This window comes from Armigeres subalbatus, chromosome 1, assembly GCF_024139115.2.
Source record: "Armigeres subalbatus isolate Guangzhou_Male chromosome 1, GZ_Asu_2, whole genome shotgun sequence".
Classification (NCBI taxonomy): Eukaryota; Metazoa; Arthropoda; class Insecta; order Diptera; family Culicidae; genus Armigeres; species Armigeres subalbatus.
The window spans coordinates 243,187,607-243,203,994 of NC_085139.1; the positions used below are offsets into that span (position 1 = coordinate 243,187,607).

General features: G+C 41.7%; 2 protein-coding genes and 1 long non-coding RNA gene across 3 annotated transcripts in view; 1 reads left to right on the top strand and 2 right to left on the bottom strand.

Annotated features, from left to right (window-relative positions):
• Positions 1 to 6,013: 6,013 nt before the first annotated feature.
• On the bottom strand, positions 6,014 to 10,192 carry LOC134206182 (V-type proton ATPase subunit d 1). Its single transcript, XM_062681873.1, has 3 exons — positions 9,895 to 10,192; positions 7,611 to 8,119; positions 6,014 to 6,916 (listed from the first exon to the last, which is right to left on the bottom strand). Exons 1-3 carry the CDS (start codon positions 10,013 to 10,015, stop codon positions 6,500 to 6,502), a joined length of 1,047 nt encoding a protein of 348 aa, XP_062537857.1. The 5' UTR covers positions 10,016 to 10,192; the 3' UTR covers positions 6,014 to 6,499.
• A 1,095-nt stretch (positions 10,193 to 11,287) lies between these two features.
• On the bottom strand, positions 11,288 to 13,765 carry LOC134212208 (uncharacterized). The gene is made up of 3 exons (XR_009979216.1): positions 13,629 to 13,765; positions 11,648 to 11,738; positions 11,288 to 11,576 (listed from the first exon to the last, which is right to left on the bottom strand). It is a non-coding gene; the product is annotated as an uncharacterized LOC134212208 (long non-coding RNA).
• A 1,665-nt stretch (positions 13,766 to 15,430) lies between these two features.
• Positions 15,431 to 16,388, top strand: part of LOC134206186 (cytoplasmic dynein 1 light intermediate chain 1) — a 52,499-nt gene continuing 51,541 nt past the window's right edge. The window contains exon 1 of the mRNA XM_062681876.1: positions 15,431 to 16,349. Within this exon, the coding sequence (XP_062537860.1) occupies positions 16,258 to 16,349 (92 nt within the window). The 5' untranslated portion in view covers positions 15,431 to 16,257. The remainder of the gene's footprint in view (positions 16,350 to 16,388) is intronic.

Genomic DNA, 16,388 nt, shown 5'->3' on the forward strand with positions numbered 1-16,388 from the left:
ATATTAGACAAAACTCAATGCACCGAGTGGTGACACTGCCTTTCTCGCATTTAGCCAAGACACCAACCTTATATGGCGCTTACATAGTTTGATTCCATTTTCTTAATAACTTTTAAGCGCAATGGTCTATCGTTATCAAATTCAATAGTGATCAACTAGGGTTTGTCCCCCGTCGAATGCAACTTGTTGCGAGAAAATCGGTTAAGAATTACTATATGAAAAAGTGGCTAATGTTTTTCGGTTCTCGTGTGCACACACACACACACATACACACGGACAGACAGACATTTGTTCAGCTCGACGAGCTGAGTCGATTGGTATATAACATCATGGGTCTCCGAGACTTCTATAAATGATAGCCTTTCGGTACAACTTTGTTGTACGAGAAAGGCAAAAACATCATAGCATTTTATAATAGACTTGATTGAAATTCATCACATAATGTAAAAGGCACTAAGAAATCATTAACAATCCGGAATTTGTTTTTGAACATAATGATTTCGCTATCAAATTATATTAATTAGTTACATAATGATATGCCCCATGGAAAAAACATTTTCATTTTGAATTTGTTTTGAGTGAAAAGAAAAACTTAACTACTTTTTCCGAATGCTATCATAGTGCTAAATGATTTTTCATTTCTTTATTTATTCATTATCAATTTATAGCTAATTAGGATTTTAGTGAAAACAGGAGAGCCAAATTTCATGGACAGCTGAAATTGAAGCACATTTTCCATTTTATGAAATCTGCTTTATACATATGTATGAAAGCAGTATCTTTCACTAGCAACTAAAACCTGTGCTTTTGATGCGCACATCTTGAACGGTCTGAATATGTGTAGATAATTTGTGTAGTTGCTTTTTTCAGATTCTGTCAAAGTTGGTCTGACTTGAATTGAAAATACTTTCAGAATGACAATGGATTTTCATAGCGGTGAACTATGATTGATGAAGAAAAAAATCATGCCCCATGTCATGTCCCATGGAAACCACACGCGCCTAGAAACGATTTTATTGTTATTATGCAGAACCTGATGGCAGATGAAAAAACATTAACGAGTAGATTATCGCTACTCGCTGACGTTAAATCAACGCATCCCGATAACGTTAACGTTATAATCCAAGTAACTCAACGCAACGACGTTGACGTTGAACCAAGAGAAATTCAACGTCAACGGCGTTAATCGTTGATTAACGTTAACAACCCTGATACCGACCAACCCACTTTCAGTTTAGCCTTATCCATTACCTTTTTGGCCTCAGCCTGAGGTACTTGGAATGAGGCAACCGAAGCTTTTGCGTAACCGAACCGTAGATTCCTGGATCTCGACATTGCACTGATCTCTCAGTGCGTCGACCAGGTCTCTAGCCTCGGTTACTTCATCCAGGCCCTTGCACTGGATGTTCGAAACTGGACATAGGGCTCTTACTTGAACCCCATCGCCCAGGACTTCCTCCGTCAACTTTTTGTACTCAGAACTCTTCTGAGCAGCATCCCGCTTCAAGACGAGAATCATCCTTCGGATGCAGTTGACATCCTCTCCTAGGCCAGCGAGTTTGTCATTAACTCTCATGGCCTTCAAGACTTCGGCGTAGCTCTTGTCGTCAGTACTGATGATAATCGCCTCACCTCTATCTTTACGCTTACCACTGACATTGGAAGGCTCACCCGTCATCTTCTGGGCTCTACCCTTCTTAACAGTGGCGCGTATCGTTCCGCCTGCCGCTTTCTATGCGGTCTGCTGTCGTTGTCGTCTCGCCTTCTTGGGGTTCACGACCACCCTCCAGGGTAGATCTTCCTCCCGGCGAGCTTCAGTGGTCCTCGCTGGTCGAGGCACTGGGTTCACCGGCTTGGGATGGCCATCCTTCTGCTCGACCTTCTTCCTTTTCGCTAACTTCTGGGCTGCGGAATTCTCGACAGCTGCTTTCAGGTTCGCCTCCTGCGTAACCTTACTCAGCTTCGGGGTCGCTCCCGTTACAGCCATCCTTTTGCGGAGTTCCTCGACCTGGCTCTCCGCCAGTCGTTTGCCCTCGGACAAGAGACGAATTTTCAATTCCGCCTCCTCTTTGTCCTTATCCGCCTGCTTCCGCTCCTTGACAAGTTTGCGGAGCTCTCTCCGCACTCTTACTGGCCTCTAGTAGGGACCTCCATTCCGTTTTGGCCTCAACTACTAGGGCACAGAGTGCCTGCACAGCAAGTTTCAAGTCCTTGCTGTAGTTAACCCGGTTGTCTAGGAACGACATAATCACGTTGGATACCTCCGTGACTACTTCCATCGTGTGACCACCGCGTTCTTCGTGGTTCGCCATCACAGATTTGATGACGCGGGTCAGGGTAGGGCCGTCCATCTTTACTTCAACCGGCACCTCCTCAGACCCTCCACGGGCTTCACCATCGCCTTCCCCCGGCGATCTTTGGGGAGACCTTTCCAGGCCGCTACGTCTGGTGAAAAAGTTCTCCTTACCACAATTCACCTCACCTTCTTCCTTCGTCGATTTTATTTTATTGGGATTACTCATGTTTATTGGATCCCCCTTGCGGCTGCTGTCGAATCCTGCTGGTGTAGTCGCCTTCGCGATCCCATGGTTATCTATACATACCTTGCGGCATGCAGGGAGGCCATGCGAGGGTTGACACTTTCGGGTTCAGAGCCAGATCAGCGCTAGTCAGGAAAAAGCATTTGAGTTTACTCCCACTCAGCTGCCAGCTGAGCGACAGGATTGTACCGCGTGCTGCAAGGCCAGCCACGGTTTTAGGGGACGGAAGACAGCCTGGCCATTAGCCCATTCGCCGTTTCAGGTCGGTGTCACCCGGCCTTACTAAGAGAATAGAATAACCAGACTACCAGCCCTCGCGTTCACAATATCTCAATATCCAAAACAAGACCAATAACATGCAACCAGTATACCATAATCAGGATCTTACTGGGATCAATCCTGATGTGCCAATGGCACTCCCTGGGCTTGTGCTTTTAAAGCGGCACACAGTCGCTTTGATAGAGTCTGCTTACGGGCACTTGTGGTTTTTTGGGAGGGATTTTAGCAGAGCCCACTGCTAAATCCCACCACGCCCTAGGCAGTTCTCCCTGACTCACATACAGCTGGGGAGGGGTCGTCAAGCCCTTGGACATGGTCCCTGCTGCCCCACACTGCCCATGGTCCACACTGGCCATCCCTCTGGCAGCAGCGAAGTTTACTAGCCGTAGGCCGTTGTCATTGGTAGCGGAGTGAAGGCTCACTACCGATTATGGGACGGAAAAGTCCTCTCTACCGACCTGAGCGATAGCGTCTCCGATAACAATTTTCACGTCATGCTTTGGGCACTCTCCGTAGGCTTTATCAAGACATTCATAAAACGTGTCCTTCACGTTGTCGCGTAAACGTTGATTAGGCTGTAATTGAAGAATTTGCCCCGTATCGTTAACACTCAGATTCGTTCGCTAATGGGTTTCCACCGCCAACACTGGCTTCATCTGCTTGCCCATCACTACGAAACCAATTCCATGCTCTGCTTTTCCGCTGCCGCTGTGATAAATGTTATACTGGAATCACAGACAAACAGACATAACACATTGAACATTTACTCATCAAATTCATCGTCGTACAAACACTAACGACATCTGTTGATTTCAGTTAGTTGGGCAAATCACGAACCAGATGGCGGTAGTGAGTAAACGTCAAACTTGAGCAAATCCGATGCGCGCGCCACAAGTGATCAATTGGCCAACTAATAATTATTTGAATTGACCAATAATTCAGTGAACGATGGAAATTTGACGAGTGTTATGTCTGTTTGTCTGTGCTTGAATGCAGTGTTGGTCGTGGGGTCCACGGCTCGGAATTCACGTTTTCCGGATCTGGGCCATCGGACGTCTTGAATAGCGGCCACGTTCACTCCAAACTTTTGCAGTTCGCGAGCCAGAAGGCTCACTCGTCCAGGTTCATTTAGAGTCCTGACATTGCAGGTACCGAGTTTCCAATCATAGGCCTTATTTCGTTGCCGGGTCGGTTGCCAAAAATAACGTTTTCTTTTTCTTCTATCTCCATTTTTCGTGGTATTTGAGAGGCTGTCGCGTTACCTACATCGCGCTGGTGGGACTGCCACCTTAGGTATAGCTGACGCGATACAGCATTTCGTTAATCAGCCGCTGGGTACCAGGCAGACGCTGTTTGAGCCGCACCTCCTGGTGAACAGACGCTCGAGGCGTACCTTCTCACTCTAGCTGATGTCAGAAGGACAACAGTGCCCAGGCTGCACTACCAGCTAAGTACACAACCCTTAGCTGGCGGTCTTTTGTCATCGGACGACCCGTGGAAGTGTGAGATAGGAACTTGTGGGGACCAGAGCTCTGTTGGGCGCTCCTTCCTTGATGTCAACCCACCATTTTGCAGGCCAAATACCAATTCAAATTCTGATCCAAAAATTTCACCCCAAATCCAAATTTAATCTGAATCCAATCCAATTCAAAGCCAATTTAATCCTAATCCAATCCAGTCCATTGCAAATCCAATCCAAATGTAATGCAAAGTCAATACGAATCAATTCCAATCAAGGCCTGGCCAAATCCAAATAAATGCTTAAAATAAATTCTTTCTTTATAAGAATTCCAAAAACACTTCTCTTCTGGTTCACGGTCAAACTGCAAAAGACCACACTTTATTAACCGATGTCAACAGCAAACTTCGTAGGGAGCAAGGTATATATACAATATTATATCAGAGCATGCAAAGCATATATTAACACTGTATAGTGGTATGGATAGGAAACTTTTACACTTAAAATAAAAATAAATCGAAATTCAGAATACATTACAATGCTCATCCAGATCTAATCATAATCCAATCCAGTTCAAATCCAATTTAATCCGAGTTCAATCCAAATCCAATCCAAACTTAATCGAAATCCAGTCCGAATAAATCCAATCCAAATTCAATTCAAATTCAGAACAAATCAAATTCAATCCGAATCTAGCCAAATCCACTGAAATAGGTACTCATTCAAATTTTGAATCTGAATCTATTACAAATCCAATCCAAGTCCAAATACAATCCAAATCCCAATTCAAATCCAGGTCCAATGGAAATCTCATCCCATTTCAATACAAATCCAAACCCAATACAGTTCAAGTCCAATGAACATCTCTAAATCCGATGTCAATTGCAAAACGAGATTGAAATTGATAATCCATCTTTAAATATAATTTTGCTAGAATATATTTTCTAATTCAGTATTAAAATTTAATCTTTAATCTTAAAAATATCTGAAAAAACAGGAAGATAAGTGAACGAATTTTCAACTCTAACGTGAAATCTGTGCTGTTATACGCTAACGAAACATGTTGTGTATCAACGGCTGCAGCAGATGTTCATTAACAGATGCCTGCGGTATATAATTCGGGCCTGGTGGCCTCACAACTGGATCTCAAATAACGAGCTCCATCGTCGTTGTCACCAGAGGCCGATAGCGACAGAAATTCGGGATCGGAAGTGGTGCTGGGTCGGTCACACTCTACGTAGGGGCGGAAACAAAATATGTATACCAGCTTATGCTGGAACCAAGCAGGACATCGCAGCAGAGGCAGACCCAGAGGCTCATGGCGGCGAATAATAAAGAAATAGAAGAAGTCGACCGAAATCTAACCTGATAAAGGGTTAAAGCGATAGCCGGGCAACGCTCAGGATGGAGATCTTTCAAGTCGGCATTTTGCACCACCGGAGGTGCACAGTACCCATAAGTAAGTAAATCGGTAATTCTTTACGGACACGAGGCCAGGACAATGCTCGTGGAAGACCAACGCGCACTTGAAGTTTCCAAAAAGAAAATGTTGCGTACTATTTATGGCGGGTTCAGATGGAGGACGGTACATGGAGGGAGCGAATGAACCACGACTGACATCAGCTGAATGGAGACGGCTGTGGATGCCACTCCAGCCTAAGTCTGAATAAATATAAAATATGATTACTAATACTAGTGCTTTCGGATTAAAATGAAAATGTTGAAGAACACATACTTTCCAGGGCATCTAAACGTCATATATTTCACCATTTTACATGTAAGTATGTAGATTTATCGATGTAGGGTAGTTGATCCATCTATATATTTATATAATACATAATCATTTTATTTTCTTATCGACATATATTGTACAGAGTCATAACAGGCGAATGAAATTGTACAAATAAAATAAATTTCGTTCAAAAGCAAATGCATATAAAACAAAAATAACAGAAACGGCTTTGTTCTTTCACGGCAAAAAGAACAAACGAGGCGAAACGTTTGATTCACATTATTAGCACAGTTAGCCCTCGTGATGGTGGCATTACAGTTAAAAGTAATTTACAAAGGCAAATGAGAAGGGAAACAATACTTTTCTGGAGAACATTTTCATTCTCAACTTCTTTTCCGGCGGATGTTCCTACAAGCGCAGATGGAGGAATGTGTGTTCAAACTTTTATCCTTGCTGGTAAATGAATGCTTAAGACTAAAACGTTCCAATTTAGAAAATTGGAATATAGTTGTCGATCTTGGCGCGGTGCTTCTGAGCTACGCACTCCGCGATCCAAACAATGTTGCGGCACTCCTGTTCCTTCAGCTTCAGATACGAGTAGAACACACCAAAGTGGAACTGCTGCATAAAGGCGTACACGTTCAGCTTCACCTCGTGCTCGTAGAACTTATCCTCCAGCGTTTTGTCGCCGGGATTGTTTCCCGATCCGTCGAACAGGGCGGCATACTCGGCGTAGTACTCGGCCACGGCCTTCACCTGTTCGTAGTCGTCGGCGCGGGCCAGCGCGGCCAAACCGTCCGGATTCATGCGTCCACAGCGAGGGTACAACTTGGCACGATCGTCCTTCGACAGCTCGGTGCCGAAGGAGTTGATGGTGATGATGATGGCGCGCCGATCGGCTTCGAACTGCGAGGGGGAGAATATGTGGAAACTCGTGAATTACCTCATGCAAGAACCCTTCACACCTTAAAAGTTCTCCTACGCGGGCTAACGTTTAACCATGAACCGCTAATCGATTTTAATAAAATTTGTTTTCAAAAATTCTGTTACATAATTTTCTTCGTAGGTTTTTTCGTGCATTTTTTTTTCAAGTAGGTATCAGCTTTTTGTTTTTTTTTTTTTATTTTTTCATACTTCATTTGATCGCCAATTGCCGGAACAAATATCATTTTCTTTTTCTGTCACAGACCCCCCCCCCCCTCCATTTTTTCTGGCTTTATTTTATTACTTGAGGGGGGGAATTCAAAATTTGATTGGAAAAATAAATAAAATATTGAGCTATCACAGAAAATTGTTTAAGCAAACTGATGATTTTAACGATTTTATCAATGTATCCTTTTTTTATTTACCACCCAACCCCCTTCGTTATCCAAAAAACCAAAATGACAAAATAAGGAATTTATATTTGTTCCGGCCTTAATAAAATTACTCAACAAAAATATATAAAAAATATAACAATAACACGGAATCATCGCTTTGCTCAGTATCATAAAAACTGGATGAAATATCAGAGGAACTATAAAACAGCAAGTGCGATGGCACAAATCCTACAAATCGATGGTTTGCAAATGTCTACCACAATCACATTCCGAATACTTACCGCCAAAATCTCGCACATCACGTCGGCGGTGGTGCCACCGATATTCTTGCAGAACTCGTAGAACGCCTCCAGGTACGCCTTGTACAGCGTGTTACGGATGATCTCGATGTTCATCTCATCCAGATCCTGCTCGGAGATGCAGTCGACGAAGAAGGGAGCCAGCGGCGTGTCAACCAGCACGGCGTTGTACAGCTCGGCCGGGGTGGCCGCCACGTGGATGGCTTCCATCTGTTCGAAGCTGCCCAGCGGGTGACACTTCGGGATCAGCTCCGAAATCGGGCGCTGGTGAAGGGTGCCAGTGATCAGCAGGATGATGTTGTCGATCATGTAGCTGTAGGTGATGAAGTCCAGGAACGTGGACAGCGGTTCGACGGCGTGGTTGCGCATGTGCTGGAATTCGATCACGAGCTTTTCGCGCAGCTTATCATCGATCACGGAAACCGCCAGCGGGGACGGCTCGTTGGCCAGGAACTGACCATAGTCGGTTCCCTGCAGGTGAAGCTTCAAATCTGTTGGGAGATGGATACCAGACGGAAGAAAGTTATTGTTAATATAATTGTGAAACTTGTTATTGCAGAAATTGAGACAGCTATGGCCAATTATATAATCTGAATAAGAGGACATGTACATTGACAATAAGTAGGATAAGATGGGACAAGATGGTTCGCCTAAGACGTCGCAATGGATCCATAAAAATAGCTCATAATCTGTAAGCCAAGGATATGAAATTACGAAAAAAAGAACACTTTTTGGTTCATCTTGAGTCATTAAAGTAAAAATCTATTTTTCTGTCAAACGAAAAGTGCCGGGGTCACCTTTCAATGTTGCAATTAATATTGTTTTTATTTACAACTAGCAGACCCGACGAACTTCGTTTCGCCTAAAATTAATTTATTCTCTAATTAGATCTCGAGTTATGCAAAAAGTTCTGTTTCATTTGTATGGAAGCCCCCCTTTCTAAAGCGGGGAGGGGTCTAGAATTATGTTAAGAACCTTCCCCGGCCCCAAAAACCTATGCATACAAATTTTCACGCCGATCGGTTCAGTAGTTTCCGAGTCTATAAGGTTCAGACAGACAGAAATTCATTTTTATGTATATAGAGAAGAGAAGAGAAGAGAAGAAGAGATATCAAATGACTCACAGATAGATAGGTTTATTGCCAATGATTTTATTGAAAAAAATGGGCTATACATTTTGAAAATGTTTAAAATTTCTTATGAAAACAAGCCGTCCGTGTAATGCTTTCTTAAAGACAAAAAATATACATTTTCAATGAACAAATTAACATCATTCTGCTCAAAGATATCCTTAAAATAATAACCTATATCAGCACTGAGAAAATTTTTTTTATACAATTTTTGCCGTTCAGTATTTGCTGATCAATCTTGCCTCATTTGCAAGTTTATGTTAGAATGATTAATTTTCGATCAAATTGATTTATTTCAAAGCAATGAATTGCATTGAAATAAATCAATTTAACCGAAAGTTAATTGCCTATGTTCCGGGTATTAAGGCACCCATATGCATAACTCGAGTTTCAGACATAGCAATTATTTCAAAGCAGTTAGTACAACATCTTTTTCTATTTTTATTATATTAAATTTTAAACAGACAGAAAAGACAGAGAAAATAATATTTGTCCCGGGATAATTTTAATTCTACTTGCAACAGCTTTTTTATACTTTTATGTTCCAAACTACTTATTTAAAACATGACCTGACTTTGAGCAATTCTTTCAAAATTTCAACCATCTAACAAACTGTAATTTGTTTGAGAAAATTATGAATGGTTAATATTTTTTCTATTGTATTTTCATGAAATATTAATCTTGAAAAATGGTTCCATGACCTTACTGAAACAAATAAAAACAATATTGTAAAAGGTTTGCGCGCTCCATTTAAAAAACTATTAAAGATGGCCAAGGATTGTCTCTATTTTATCTCACAAACTGGTTATCTTACTTAACAAAATTACATAATAATTTCTTGAGAATTACTGTTTTAAAACTTTTTCGAAACCAATAATATTTTAAACACAAAACATTAATATCTCATGACTACCATTGGCAAACCCCTCGTCGTGATTCATTGTCATCATCGTCGCTCACCCCGCGAACACCCTCTTCATATGATAAGGTCATATGACCAACCAAGATGGAAATTTTCACACAAAACTATTTTGCGACAACGGGCTTCCGCCACTTCTCCGGGAAAACCCAATCCCATCGAAAAGATCACCACCTGATCCATCAGGTTTTCCCAACCCAAGATATCGATTATTTACCTTCGAGAGTTTCGCACTGGACCAAATTGAGGTAATCCGCCTGCTTGAGAATTCCGCACTTGAAGCCACGGCAAAGACCCTCCAGGTAGCCACCGTCGATGTTGAACATAAAACCCGGCATCCTTACGGTTTTCTTTCTGGCTTATCCTGCTGTTGTCACTCGTTTTCAAACGCGGAGGTTTTCCTGGGAAGATTTTCCTTTTTGGAGACGAAACTGAACTTCCAGACGACGACGTCGAACGCGACTTTGCTGAGAGATGCGATTTTCTTCTCTGAAAAGTGTCATATGACTCCGGGGATGCAAATGTTCAGGGGCGGCGCTGCGATGTTGATGATATCAATGGCAGGAGGGGCACAATGACGTTCAAACAAATTCTGGTCTAAAATAATAGCAAAGGCGCAAACCATGCGCACGGTGCACGGACAGATATAAATCAACCCAAAATTTGAGTAGGGTAAAATGCCCAATAGTGGACCCCTAGTAGCGGAATTTTGCTCTTCCTGTCATAAGGATTAGAAATTTTCAACATGTCACTCTGTTTGATATCAATAACAACAAGCTCTGCATCCTCTCTTCACGATACATACATAAAACACCCAAATACACGACGTTATTCGTTGAAATTAACATTTTAAAGTCTACACAGAAAGAAAAAACACTAATAAAATTTGAAAAAACCATTGGTAAGTTTAAAAAGTTTCGTTGATTCTTTTTCGTAGAGAGTCTCATATGGTCGGGGTTCAGCCAAAACGCACCAAGTGGCTTTTTGGCTGACTTGTGATATTTTGTTCGTACAAGGACAACGGAAATCGTTTCATATCAATTTGAGCGTACATTTGCAATAGCCTAATTTATTGGATTGAGGTATATCCGATACGATTTGCGATCACTTAAATCTGATAAACGAAAGTTTGGGCAGAAAAATGGGTAATTTTTCGTTGGCGCTTGGTGCGTTTTGGCTGAACCCCGACCATATGTTAAGTGCAAAAGTTAGTCAACTTTTGTTTCCAATGCGTTTGAAAGTTTATGACAGGTTCCAAAATTAAAAGTTAAAACTTTTAGAAACGAAACTGTAGAACCGTCAGACCGAAATTTTACACTATTAAAATTAAAAGTTTTTTTTCATTCTAAAACGAATTATATAGTTACTAAAACTAAATTAAAATGAATTATATACAATTCAAGTCGGGATTCGCTGGTTGGGATCTTAATACTTGGGTCACTTTTTAGTTGGGCCTCCGCTGGTTGGGCTATGGCCCAATTAAAAAGCAACCGAACGTCAAAATTCAATGTAAACACGGAAAACGGGATTGAGCGTCACTGGACATCATTTGTGATGTACAAGTCGAAATACACGTGTTCAAATGGCTGTCAGTTGACCCAACTAAAAAAACAAATTCGTTAGTTGGGCCGAGGTCGTGGCCCAACCAGTGAATCGCGACTGTAATTACATTTTATTTTACTTTCAAATTTTCTTTTATTTAATCAAGTCAATTCTTTTTTGAAACATTTTAGTTTTCCGAATTTGCATGTTCCTACCACGTTCCTTCGTTTTTGGAGTAGTGTTATAGCCTTTCGGTTCAACTTTGTTGTACGAGAAAGGCAAAAACATAAAAATTGTTGGAATCGTTGACGCTGTTGGCCTCTGCTGAGCCAGGCATTCTTTATTCGTCGTTTTCATCTGTCGAAGGAATAAATGAAATATTTAGAATTTCTTGCTCATATGTGGCTTTGAATTGTCCTGTGACCTACCTTAGCTTATCTAGTTAGTACGACTTTTTATTATTATGTTCGATACACTACTGACCAACTGGCTTCCTCATCCACCATTGACCGTTCCGTCCTGTAAAAAAAAGAACAAGCATATTTTAGTGTTTATGTATAACATATTTCTTTTTCAATGCTTGGATCATGCTTAAAGGTACCCACTCGGAAGGATGTCTAAAAGCGAACAGGAATCTACCTGAATAGGACGCAAACCACCTTAGCCGAGTTTTGGAATAAGTTTAGACCCAAACCAAATGTATAATGCCCTTCGATTTTTATTGGTATTGGTTTACCTCTACACACTCACTGTTGAATCGGTTGAATCACCTTTAGTTTAAGATGATCTCGCGCCTTTTGCAGTCGCCATTTTTTCTATCGCAAAAGAAACTGCTCTATCTCCTAAATTCTTTATAAGATTTCCAGCTCCTGGATTGCGTGGTAATCAGTTTATTTTGATAGAAATAGTTACAAAGAATTACGGGATTCGACTCGTGTGTTTCGACGGAGGCGGCCATTACAGAGTGAGTGGTGTCGGCGGAAGTAGATCGAAGGCGTTACGGGATTCCATTTGGTATCTTTTCGAGATTTTTTCCATGATTCTATTTGCCTTCCTTTCGAAATAGATTTGCTCTAGGAATTCGGAGGGAATTGCTCAGGAAAATTTCATCCAGAAATTCCGGGAGGATTACTCCAGGAACTTTGAGGTAGTTCCTCCAGGTGCTCCGGGAGAACTCCCTCAGGAATTCCGGGATAATTTGTGCAGCAATTTCCAAGCAAATTTATCCATAAATTTTGATAGGAAGGCTTTAGAAATCCCAGAAAAATAAATACGAGGGTATTAATCTAGAAAAGCTTTTAAACTGGACATGCCATTTCCACTGCTAAAAATGCTATCGTCATGTTGAACATCTCTCATAATCTTCTTTATTTTTATAACTGCAGGCAAAAAAACTCCAGCAGATTATCGTTGAGATAACCCCCATCCTCCGTTCACTGGGCGGGTAGTGAAACCCGGGGGCAACACTGAACATTCGCATTTGGGACACACTACGTCAGCATATTATGGTGCAACTCCGGAAGGAAAATACCAGTCATCAAAACCGATGCGAACATTCGATCGTGACCCAAGCGACAGGGCAATGGAGATTACCACATCGGTTTCAAATAGTCGGGATGGGAAGAACCTGGAAACACCAAGCCCGCCGTTGGATATTCCTATAAATATTATTTGTTGACCTACTTATTACTATAAAAAGAATAAATAAAGCAAAATTTTATGTTTTCTTGGTAAAAACTCTGCGTTTCATTGATTTGTATGTAAATAACAAAAAGAAAAAAAGGAAAAAAAGCAATATGGTACCCACGTCTAGGAGAAATCTAGGAGACCCATGGTAATCGAGTCTAGAAGATATCGAGGTAATATCTAAGAGACCACACCTGTCAAATCCCTATCGGTTCAAACCGTTTACTCGTCTAAAATTTGTGGTAGACACCGGTGTAAACGGTTGTTGCATTTGAGGCATATTTGAGGTGTGACAGGTGCTAGACATCGAACAAAAATATCTAGGAGACTAATTTTTCTGTCTCAGAGATATCACAGTAGAAGTCTAGAAGATCTTTCCGAGCGGGTAGCCTCACACCTCGGGAATTTGGTTCGCGGATTTTTTCCCCATGCATTTTTGCATATGCGATGTTTTCGGAATTTGGACACGGAAAATCAAAATCCCGGCCCCATTTAAAATACACGGGGCTCAAAATCCGCTGGAAAATTTTCCCAAGGTGTGAGGCAGCCTTAAGGCTGCCTTACACCTCGGGAAAATTTTCCGCCGGATTTTGATCCCCGTGCATTTTAAATGGGGCCGGGATTTTGATTTTCCGTGCCCAAATCCCGAAAACATCGCATATGCAAAAATGCATGGGGAAAAAATCCGCGGACCAAATTCCCGAGGTGTAAGGTGGCCTTTACCTTGAATTGGATGTTTCGAGTATTCCCCTGTTCCAATCGGATGGTTCGTTTAGGGAAGTCTGACTTTGAGGCAAAGCAATGGAAAGCAACTCCGCCGTTGAGACGCCATCATGTCACTCGGTGAACTGATATCTAATCAGAGAAACAGAAAAAAACGATATTTTTATTGGTTGGGTTCACTCATTTTTAAGGAGCACCATCTAAAACTTTTGTAAAATTAAAACATATTCCGATTATATCCATCTAAACGTCAATGAAGGAAAACGATTTGACAGTTAAGTACCACACATGTTTCCAGGCTACTGAAATCCTATTGTTTAGTCGCCAGATCGTAGCCAGGATGTCCCGGGCTATAATTTTTTTTCATACTACGTTTCAATGATGACAGCGGTCTATGTCTATTGATGATGATGACACCGCGCTTGTCACCGGCTCGCATGTTTCGGACAGCAGAACAAAGGGAACCGAGCGACAATCTTTATCTGATGGTAACTAAAAATCTTTTCTTCAGTCCCCTACACGGTTAGAAAAAAGTACCTAATATTAGGTACTTTTCATTCAAATCGGGGGTTCAGTGTGGGAACCCAAAATTAAGTAATTTTTTCTTGGAATCAAGTGAAATTCACTTAATATTACGCAAAATATACTTAATTTTAAATAGAAACTAACCAAAAGTTATGTAAATTTCACTCAACTTTTGTAAACATGAGATTACTCAACGTTGGGTTCCACACTTTAATGCCCTTGTTGAGTGGTTTTGCTCTTCATTTTATGACAACAAAAGGAAGAGGAAGGAGATGTAAGAAAAAAAGTACCTAAAATTAGGTACTTTTTTCTAACCGTGTAGCTGATAAAATCAGCTGATTTTAAACGTCTCGTGTAAAGGCCTATTAGGGGCCGTTCAAAAATTACGTCCAATGTTTGAGGGGGGTGGGGGTCCGAGTTTTGTGACTTTGTGACAGGGGGAGGGAGGGGGTTCGTCTTATGTGACGTCCATTCACAAGAAAAAATTCTGGACATTTTTTAAGAACAATTTGCATTTTAAAATCATATTTGAATGTTAAGGTGCTCTCAGACGTTGCAAGCAAATCACTCGCAACGAGCATTTTGCTCGCAGAAAGTGACAATTGTCAAAAATTTGCCTGTCTGACTACACTGAAAGTGATTGCATGCAAACAAATGTCAACTCGTAAGCAATAAACGCTCGCTTGCAATGTGTGACTGCTAATCGTTAAAAATTTTCAACTCGCAGAAACAAAATTGCGCTTGCTAGTGCAGCACTAGCAAACTTTTCGCTCGCAAAAGTGAAAACGTTTTCAGGTGACAGTGTTGCACTGCAAAAATAGGAATAAAATTAGATTTTGTGGTCGAAAAACAAGTTTTTCGTTTTTGTTTATATTTGCATGAGAGTAAATCTGTCATTTGCTTAAAGTAAAAAACTCTCGAAAAAACTGCTACGTGTGACTGCAATTGCGAGTGCTCTCAGAAATCAATCGCTCGCACGAGTGATTTGCTTGCAACGTCTGACGGAGCCTTTATAGTATGCATCCGACAGATTAGGCTTTCCTCTATCACATGAACGTACAGAGGAGGGGGAGGTCGATGATTTGTGAAATGAGGGGTGGAAGAGGGTTAAAATTGCCGAAAAACGAATAACGTAATTTTTGAACGATCCCTTAGATGGCGTGGACTGTGTACTAAAATGAAACATCACATATATCACATCCCTGCAAAACTTCACATTTTTGACAGTATGTTTAGTACAACTTTTGACAAACGGTGACGTGCATCGCAGACAAGCTGTCACAAAACGAATAAAGAAAAAAAAACTCGCGACGACGTCGTCGGAAAGGTGTGTGAAAAAAAGCTCCACCACTGAGCGACGAAAAAGAAGAGCAGTGCTGTGAAACGGGTCATTCGAAAAAATGTTTTAATCCGTCGCGCTGGAATTTCGGTTTCCCTAGTTCCGCGTACTGACCAAATCTACCGTCGAAGTTCGGTCATCTACTCTCTGCGTTGGTGCGCGTAATCGTGGATTCTATCTGGACGATAAGGAAGTTGGATTTGTTGAAGATTTGGAGGCTGCTTCCAACTTTTCATTATTGGAGAGTGTAGTGAAAACGCGAAGAAAAAATCGCCCTCCCCCTCCCCTGTTCCACGTCTCAGGTGCCGTCGGCCGATCGAGAGAAGTGTGTGCATCATCGTTTTCAGCTCCGTCGTGTCTTCATCATCTCGTTAGGGTCGGGTACGGAAACGGCCACTGCAAAGGACGGGGTTTTTCGGGAGTTTTGTCTTGGTGCGGTGTAGTGAGACAGTGAGCCAGTCGCGCAGTGAAAGAAGGTGAAAACAAAGTCCAGCATCGGAGAGCCCCACTGTGTGTGGTGCGTCAGCAGCGATTCTTCGCTGCTGTTGCTTTTCCTCCCGCTTGCTGGCCTGTTTCTGTGCTACGCTTCTTTTTCTTTCTATTGCCTTCCCCCCAGCCTTGCTTCGGGAAGGTACTGTGTGCGTTTTTCCGGGGAGGTGATCATCGAAAGTATCCAACAGATCGATTAATAATTAGGGCTTAGGAACACATTCCTTAGTTGAATATCTCTGTTGTGACAAGAAATTCTTCACTCATCTTTACACAATGGAAATCCTTACTTCGACGACGTCGCAAGTCAATGGAATAACTACAACGACGCCCCAGAAGAAAGATATCGATCCGAAAGAGAACCTCTGGTAAGTGGCGATGATGGTTATGAATCGACAGCTTGTACA